This window comes from Pinus tabuliformis, chromosome 6 (assembly GCF_031772625.1).
Source record: "Pinus tabuliformis cultivar Carrire ecotype Pingquan chromosome 6, CPIR1, whole genome shotgun sequence".
Lineage (NCBI taxonomy): Eukaryota > Viridiplantae > Streptophyta > Pinopsida > Pinales > Pinaceae > Pinus > Pinus tabuliformis.
The window spans coordinates 1,839,026,879-1,839,036,923 of NC_142292.1; the positions used below are offsets into that span (position 1 = coordinate 1,839,026,879).

At 34.6% G+C, this 10,045-nt stretch overlaps 1 protein-coding gene across 1 annotated transcript in view; it reads left to right on the forward strand.

The window, feature by feature from the left end:
• The first annotated feature begins 1,027 nt into the window (after positions 1–1,027).
• Positions 1,028–10,045, forward strand: part of LOC149266359 (DNA replication complex GINS protein SLD5-like) — a 44,210-nt gene continuing 35,192 nt past the window's right edge. The window contains exons 1-3 of the mRNA XM_089430439.1: positions 1,028–1,624; positions 1,940–2,062; positions 2,188–2,270. Of these exons, the coding sequence (XP_089286565.1) occupies positions 1,412–1,624; positions 1,940–2,062; positions 2,188–2,270 (419 nt within the window). The 5' untranslated portion in view covers positions 1,028–1,411. The remainder of the gene's footprint in view (positions 1,625–1,939; positions 2,063–2,187; positions 2,271–10,045) is intronic.

Here is a 10,045-nt window from a genome sequence, read left to right on the forward strand (position 1 = left end):
TGTTCATAATTTTAATGATTACTTCAAATAATCAATAACTAAATTTGAAACTATTTCTCTATCCCTTAATTTTAGACTATAATAAATAGTCAAATTATTTTTCTATCCCTTAGTTTTAGACTATAATAAATGGTCCCTTACTGGGCAAGCCAAAAATGAACATCCTTATACTATTCACCCTTTAGCACTTTGAATTTATTTTAAAAAATCTCTTCTCTTCTCTTTCATGTTATTTAATAATTATAACCAAATTATTAATTATATATACATAATTTTGTTCATATTTTTAATTTTTAATGATTACTTTAAATTATTAATAACTGAAATATAATACAGCGACCCACTATGTTAAAAAAAAACATAAAAATAACTGAATTTGAAATTACGTCAAATGATTTATAACTGAATATTTAAATGATTAATAACTGAATTTGAAATTACTTCTCTATCCCTTAATTTTAGAATTATAATAAATGGTGCTCATTTATTTAAATTAATATTAATATTATATTAATTTTAATGATTACTTCAAGTGATTTATCACTGAATACTTAAATGATTAATCAGTTGTCTATAATGAGACTTTTTGGAACTTTTTCTGGTGGGTTTTTTTGGTCAAAATCCGGCAGCAATTTATTGGAATCGCAAGTTTGATAGCTAGTTTCTGCACAATCAAAGCGTCTCAGGGGTTTTTCAGGGTACTGAATCCAAATATACAGTTAAAAAACCATTTTAACTGCAACAAATCAAGATTTAACCTCAATTTCTTCCGCCTCCAAAAAGTCACATTATAGACAACTCCAATGATTAATAACTAATTTGAAATTACTTCCCTGCCCCTTAGATTTAGAATTTATAATAAATAGTCCTCATTTATTTATATTAATATTAATATTATATTGTAAATTTCATTTTTTAATATTTCCCTAAGTATTCCTCTAATAGGTAGCTCGTTTTTATAATTCAATTTTTTTTCAAAACAATTTTAATTTTGAACTTTGAAAACGCGGCAGTTATTAAAAGCCGAAACAGTATCTGTGACCCAATCTGGTTACCCTTACCTTCCTTTCTTTCAACCAGATGAACCGTAAATAGCCGGACGGTGGGCAAGCCTATGCATTCCAGATTCCTTGCATTTCCACGAGATGCCAAAACCATCCTGGAGTCACAGGCATCTCTCCGCGGTTCCTGAAATATTTTGAAGTTTGAAAAAGAAAACGTTATCCCCTCTTCTACCTGTATTATTCGACTCAATTGTTTTCGGTCTATCGTTCGCGTTACAAACCATAAACCCTTGCGATTCGTACCTTTTTCAAACCACAACTGTAAACACCTGATTGATTGAGTAGAGGAATGAGAGTTTACTGCACCAGCGTAGCTCGAATTTGCTGATACAGACGCCCACACAATAATGGAGAACGGGGAAGGCACAACCTCTTCCCCCGGGCCAGCTAATAACTCCTCTCAAGCATTTTGGACGCAAGAAGACACCGCAGACGTATCCGGGGCTGCTACGGATGTCGAGCTTCTAAAACGGGCCTGGAGAAATGAGAAAGCTGCTCCAGAAATTCTTACCTTCCAGAATGACCTGGTTCAGCGCTCTAGAGAGCAAATACAATTGCTGGTAACTGTTATCACCTCTACTTTTCTTTTTATTTGCTAATTTATATACATTGCCTCGCTGTTCATTGCAGTCTGTATAAACCCTTAAAATCCGTCTTTGCTCAAAATTAGAAATTATAATTGCTATGTAAGCCCTTGAAACCTTTGTTTAGTTAAAGCCCAAAGCATTAATTTCCATACAATCATTAGAATCCGTGTTTTGCCAAAACCTCAAAACCTCGATTGCTTTAAACCTTTATAATCGTTATTCGGCAAAATTCCTATGCCCCAGATCCCAGTTACTATAGCAGTGCAATGTTGACCCTGCTTCCTGCAGGAAGAGGCTATCGAAGCCTTTGCCGAGAGTGGAACTGACGACCTTATGCTATCGCTGTACCGCATGGATTTGGACCGCACACTATTTTTGCTGAGGTCCTACCTACGGACTCGCCTTCAAAAGGTTCATCACTGTTCCACATGCAGGTTTACGTTTATGTTTTTCTTTCGTTTACAAGTCAACGCCTCTCTCAACGTCTCTCCCTATCTTTTGTTTTAAATCTAAAGATGTGATAATCTGTGTTGCAGATTGAAAAGTATGTAATTCACATTTCAATAACAGAGGAACTCTGGGATAGGCTCTCTAAACCAGAGCAGAAGTTCGCTGAAAAGTAAGTTCCTCTATCAATGTTTGTTAATTGTAAAACATTACAATTTGCCCCCCTAAGCCCGTTATTTTGGATTCAAGTATTTTTCTGTTCGTCTGTAAAACATATTGGAGTTTGTTGGTTGATTGGCATTACTTAGGAATCTTGTTACATCTCCAAAGAACCCCGTTCCTAAATTAAGTGTTGAAGCCTTGGGCCACTATGCTAAAGTTTTGAAGCTTTGTTCGTTACACCAGCGAAAGTTGCTTTTTATGCTTTTTGCACTTTCTCTTCCTGAGCTAGCCACATTGACTTCACGGTTGAGAAATAGCTGAAATATATGCTGACTTAACACCAATAATATTGAATAATATGTTTTTCTATAGTAAAGATCATTTTTTGGTGCTGAAGCGTGAACTTAAAATATTTTTAGTTTTGGTAATAAAGGAATTGGAAACTAGGCCAATTTTGTACTTTCATGACACAGAGTCTATTCCAACCACTACCAGTATAACTTCTAAGTGCCTATGTATGTCCTTTCTGCAGACATGTCTTAATTGGGGGATTTGAACCTTGGATCTCATAGTTTACATAACACTTCAGGACATGACTTTGTCAATTGAGTTGACCCCCCGAGGGCTGAACTATACATAATATTTAATATTCAATGAAAACTCTTTTTTGTTTTGTTTTGATAAAATGTTTCCTTTGACATGTAGACATTTCATATGACTCGAGTGGGTCTAATGGTTAAGAACATGTTTTTCTTCCTAAAATATCACAGGTTCAATTCCAGAGGAGTGTAGAGTATGTGCACCTCTATAGACTTTAGTGGTCAAAGTAAGTTCCTATATCAATATTTATTAATGGTAAAACATTACAATTTGCCCCCCTAAGCCCGTCAAGTATTTTTCTGTTTGTTTGTTAAACATATTGGAGTTTATTGGTTGATTGGCATTACTCAGGAATCTTGTTACATCTCCAAAGAACCCCATTCCTAAATTAAGTGTTGAAGCCTTGGGCCACTATGCTAAAGTTTTGAAGCTTTGTTCGTTACACCAGCAAAAATTGCTGTTTATGCTTTTTGCACTTTCTCTTCCTGAGCTAGCCACATTGACTTCACGGTTGAGAAATAGCTGAAATATATGCTGACTTGACACCAATAATATGTTTTTCCATCATTAAAGATTGTTTTGTGGTGTTGAAGTGTGAACTTAAAATATTTTTATTTTTGGTAATTAAAGGAATTGGAAACTAGGCTAATTTTGTACTTTCATGGCACATGGTCTATTCCAACCACTACCAGTATAACCTTTTAAGTGCCTATGTATGCCCCTTCTGCAGACACGTGTTAATTGAGGGATTTGAACCTTGGATCTCATAGTTTACATAACACGTCAGGACATGACTTTGCCAATTGAGTTGACCCCCTGGGGGCTGAACTTTACATAATATTTAATATCCAAAGAAACTCTTTTTTTGTTTTGTTTTGATAAAATGCTTCCTTTGACATGTAGGCATTTCATACAACTTGAGTGGGCCTAATGGTTAAGAACATGTGTTTCTTCCTAAAAAGTCACAGGTTCAATTCCAGAAGAGTGTAGAGTATGTGCACCTCTGTAGACTTTAGTGGTCAAATTACTGCGCTGAGGCAGATCTCTTGCCCCCAAACAAGAGAGTCTTATACACCAATTTGGTGTTTGGCTTGGCTGTGACGTTAAAATTAGATTATTATTATTACTACTAAAAAATGTGGGCAGAGTTACCACAAGTGCTAGCCAAAATCAAAACTCAAATATTGGCCAGTAAACATTGATGGAAATTAATATGGAAAACTGTTGCATATGTCTTTGCTGGAATAACTGATTGATTTTATAATAAATGTAAGGTTTACAACTTTAAACTTATGAATCTGTAGTTCTTTGCTTACGTATGATTATACATGCAACCATTATAATAACCTTCTTTATCAGATTATTTGCAAAAGGTATTAAATATATGCAGTGGTCCTATCCTCGTTATGGTCCATTTTTTTGGAATCTGTAGAATGGGGCCCTCTTCTTTTATTATGTTCATATATTCTACTTTTCAAGAAAATTTTCTTACCCTTGATTGTAATCAGGGGATCATTATCTAATCTTACTCTAGAGCTCATATTAACTTTTACTTAAGACCACATGTCAGGTGAATTGTATAAGTGTTTAAGGTATTGCTTTGGCAAAAAATAGAAAAGTGATACAAACAAGATTTTTGGATATGTGGCCGGGAGGGGGCGGGTTAACTTGAGTTGGGGGGGGGGTTAACTTGAGTAGTTACATTTTGCGAATTGAAATTAGAGGTTTTGGGGTCAAGACCCTATGTTGGATTTAAGTGATATGTTAATATTTGATGCCCCTACCTAGTCAGGTGTACTGTAGTCTATGTCAACAATTTACCTTGGGTATTGTTGTTGCTTAGATTGTTTAGGCACTGTGACAATGACTGAGGTCGGGGGCTATCACTTTGATCCTCGATTTTTCCGTTCTAGATGTCTCCCAACAATAGGCTATGGGGTAGTCCCTATGGAAATGTGAAGATGAAGGACAAGTTAGCAACCAACGAGTCCAGGAGACAAGATTCAGTGAACTAGCTACTTGGTTAAGTTTAGCAAGATTTAAGGATTAGATTAAATTCAAATGTGAGGCCAGTGCCTTATGGAGTCAACTTCTTTCTTATTATCAATTAGAGACCAAGTAACTGGATGGACAATCGCTGCTTGGATACTTCACTAACTTAGATGCTATGCAAGTCCTAAGGCTTAGGCGTGATACAAGAATCTTGGTTACTTTTAATTATATACCTATTCTAAGTATAACCTTCCCCTTAACTATTTTGAAGCTAGTGTCCAAGGTAGGTGTTATTTTTAATTATATGACGATTGCAAAGTCACCGTGTTAATCACCAAAGAGTTGTTAAGCCTCTCAGGCTAGATGAGAAGGGTGGCCCTAAAAGTCTATCAACCAAACTTATGCTTGGAGGTAAGTTATTAATGCAACTAGACTTAGAATGTTTGTGCAAGGTGTACGAGTGATTTCTTAGGTTAAGATTGCTTAATGTTTAAGTACTTTAGTTGTGATTAGCTTTTATGACAAGAGTACTTAACAATAAATGGAAAACAATTTGATCACCAAGAATGTGCCAAATTATCAAGTGCCAATACTAAACAACATATTTCTTTAAACTCGAGGATAAAATTATCTTGATAGCGATTTAGAACACTTATCCACTTCAATGATTCAATAATGACAATTGCTTAAGACAATTTGAAATCTTCCAAAGTAAATGCTAATGATGATTTTATGCCAATATTACTTAATGCCAACAATCAAGAGATGCTCGATTAGATTTGAACCAAAGGACACTTAGAATTTCAATGCCAATGTGTACTTATCATTCATAAATGGATATCATTATTAAAGCAAGAATGATCATGTGAGAGTACTAATTTGCCAATTAGATTGCCACTTAAGAGAAACAAGATGCTTTAATGCCAACTCAAAGACTTCAAGCAAAGAGCATTTAGATCTTAACAATGATATGCAATTCTTAGTTTAGTGCTTATATGAGTGAGTTAGGTGTAAAGAGAGATTTTTTTAGAGCTTACACAAGACAAGCAAATGTTAGATTCCAATGTTCAACAATCCTTCTTCACAATAGCATTTAAAACAATGAGAGCACTTGTATGAATTACATCCCAATTTAAATGAGTAATTATTAATCCTTTAGGACAGCAGTAAGATTACGTATGACAGCAGTAGATAACTTATGAAACAGTGAACTACTAGCAAGTCAAAATATGCTAAAATACTTCTAGATGCCAAACCAAACTTGCCAATATGAAATTGTGAGTCAACAAGCAAACTCTATATATTTCTTAAGAGAAGAACATTGTTAGATCATACAATGAATCAGATCACCTAAGATAAGCCCAAAACTTACCAATTGAATGTTACTATCATCTACAAATGAAATAACAATTTTATTTACAAATTGAAGTACAATATAGGAAAGCCCGTACCCAACACATACCACAAATCAATGAGATAAAGACGCTATGAATTGAGCCCCAAAGTCTTCTATTATGTATTTCAAATGATCCCAGTAGGACAGTGGCTTCACACCAGCATTTACAAAAAATTACATCAGCCAAAGATGAAGAATAGAAGGAAAATGCCTTCTATTTATAAAGAAAATTCTCCAAGTGGAAAATAACAACTAGTTGGCTTGATCCAGGTCAAAATAATCTCGACCATTGATAAATCTTCCATTGATAAATCTTTGATCATCTTTTAATCTCCACTGTCAAATAATCTCGACCATTGATAAATCTTCCATTGATAAATCTTTGATCATCTTTTAATCTTCACTGTCAAAAATAATTATTTTTGAGGAATTTTCGAATTTCTCATTAAAACCATTTTTAATTAGTCCAGAATTAATTATTTTGGACTAATTTCCTAAAAAAATTGACTTTGACTTAACCAATTCAAGGTGAAGTGTCCAATTTTTATTGAAATATCCAATATTTCCTTGGTGGGGGACCTTCAAAAATTAATTTTTTTTTAGACCCACGAATTTTTACACTTGGAGAATTTATTTTTTCTAAGAATTTTTCACTTTAATTAATTAATTTTCTGGCGTAGGATTTAATTTTATTTTTGTCAGAAAAATTAATTAATTGACACATGAGGGGTTCAATTATTTTTCCACCCTCAAATATTTTATCCATGGTGTTTAAGTATGAGGGACCATGTACTAAAATATTTTTTACATAAGGTATTACAAATTTAACACTCATACCTGTTCGTTATAGACCCTCATAAAATATATCCAATTTTGTAACACATATGATCTAGTATAGACCAAGTGATTTGTAATAAAATAATTTAGCCAATTAGCTTAAATTATTCCTAAATCATTTTTACAAAAGACTCGACTAAGAACACTATGACTTACTTAAGACTTGTTGACAAATTCCATCTTAGCTTTGGGGTTGAGGCTGGAGGGCAAAACTCTGCAGACATTCGTGTTTAGAAACGTAGATTGATCAGTGAGACGAAAAACCTCTTAGGATGAAATTATCAACAAAATCATAGACTTACCTAGGTGTTGTTACATAAATAAACAGTCATATTAGTCATTTACAAGAATATTTGTAGAATGGGTTTACAATAATACAACATATGACAAGCTCGCTGATGATTCTGACTTTGAAATAATTGGCACATCTACTTCCTCGGACTTGTGACAAAATATATACAACATATACCATCTAGAGTTGACTAGTTGACTATGGTGAAGTGTTTGGGTGTTTCTTGTGTTTGATTACATGGGAAGAAAAGGATATTTGGACAAGTGAACTATATAAGTGTTTGAAGTGTTGTTTTGGTTGGAAATAAGAGGGATATAAGGTCAGTCCTTGGATTTAGGGCATCAAGAAGACATTGGAGGAATGGTAGATCCATTCAAGGTCTTTAAATGGAAGTTGAGATTCTTTGATATATAGGAAAAATAGTTTCAAATGTGGCCTAGCTAAAGTGTGAAGTCTTGTATTAATAGCATGATAATACATCTCTATATCTGCATTGTTGAGAATTATAGTTTGGACAAAAACATTGCACAAGTTTAGTGTGAACATGTGAGAAGTAGTTTGAAATATTTTTGAAGTTATTTTTATGGAATTTCTTATGTTTAATAGTTGAGTCTGAAAGTGTATCTCATATAACTTAGAGTAGGATTAATCTCAAAAATAAATTCTCAGCTAAATTTTTAAAGATAGGTCAAGGTAGAGGCTTTTGTAACCACTAAGAGCGAAAGATAATGCATTATACCAGGAAAGAAGCGTTTTCGGGCAATGCATAGCACTGTATACTTATATAAAACAATACTGCACAATCATACAGATAGGACCATATGGATCCATACAGTTGCATGGATTGAATCCATCCAACAATATGGATAGAGGTTGTATAGTCTGTACATTCTGACATATGTGCTATACAATAGGCCGCACTTCTCAGGTAGTCATTCCACCCATGTTCAGGGTGATTTCGATAACCATGTTGCGTTGTTTTCTTTGCAATGTATGGAGGTTTTCTTGTAAGTTCTTCAAAGGAATGAAATGTTGATTTGAAGGAGTAATTACATACAATTTGTGTTTTATGTGCTTACTATTTAATTTCTAGTTGTTGTGCGATTGATGCTATGGTTTCAAATTTATTTTTATATTGATTAAATTGAGCAATTAGTTAATTAAGATCATAAAGACATTAGTCACCTAGGAACTGAAATTTTCATATGCACGTGATACTGAAAGTGATGAAACATATGATGCTATGAAAACAACGATAGTGGAAGAATCTACAAAAGTAAATTGTTTATTGTGTTGGAACCTGATGTAGCTCTTGGAGACAAATCCTGGTTGAGGAGATTAGTGTCCAGGCATCTGAGTTTTCTTTTAATAGATTTTGTTAGGAAGCAAACTTGTCATGCAATGGATCTTGAAGCCAGAGAATTGCTTTCTATAACCCGCAGGCCATGTTTTGAATACCCAGAGATTAAAAAAACTAAAGGATGCAGTAGAAAAGAGAACTAGAACGAACTTCCTGAGCCTTACTGAATTCAAGAAGTCATAGCTCAGAACAGAATCGCTTTAAACGAATGCGCTTAAAGGGATGTAATAGTATTTATTATAAGGATCATGAATGTAACGGTTTTACTCATATGAGATAGCAGGTGTGATTGAAACAAACTAAATCTCGCACAAGTAACTCACACAAATAAATTCCTATCCAGAGACGACTTATATGTTTTTTCGGATATAAAAGTTATTCAGATTTCCAAAATACTATTAAGAATGGACAAGATGGCAAAAAGGTAAGACAAATAACAGAGGAAAGAAACAAACTATAATTGTAGCATCGAGTGCAATCCATCTCTGAACCAAAAATCAGTGTTTTTAAAACCGGCCGATCAGCAGGGCCACCGGTTAGGGCCAAAAATTGGCCAAAGCACCTTCGTGACCGGGTTTTTCAACTGGCCGGTTCTGTCCTAAACCGGCCGGTTACTATATAATGTTTATGTGAATGTCAAGGTCAAATTGTCAGATAAAGGGGAGAGAGGGTCAAGGTCAAATGTGAAGCTCTCTTACCATCCATGGTCAAAGGAAAGAATCTCATTATGGAAATCTAACTAAAGGAACTAGATTCAACCTAGAGGATATCTCTCTATCTAGAAGAGTTGACCCTCTACCAAAAGCTAGTGAAAGGTGGCCACCTATTGGTTATGTGTAAGTTGTCTCCAGATCACATACAACCACCCCTTCTAGGCCTCATTGCCAAGGGTTGTCCTTACCCCTAATGTTTGACAAATTTGAGCATCGAAATGGCATTGCACTCTATCCACCTCTTTGTGCCTCTATGCATTGGGAGCATCGAGAAGAAAGATGTAATCCTCTAAGTAGTGCCCAAAAGAAGTGTCGGGACAAAGGATATGAGATCTAAATCTAAGTGCCTCTCCCAAATATAACACCAGGCAACTGTTGAGCTAGCAACAACTCCCCCAAGTTGTGCCTTTGGTACAAAAGGATAAGAAAAACTTGTATACCCTTCTTGAATTTTTTTAAGCTTCAAGATGTGCATCTAGTAGAGGTTGTGACTCAAATGAAACAAGCTTGAGTTGGAATCAGCGTCCATTGCTACTTAACGTCCACCTACATCTTGAAACAACTACATTTTACCTACAAGCTCCTTGTTTCACAT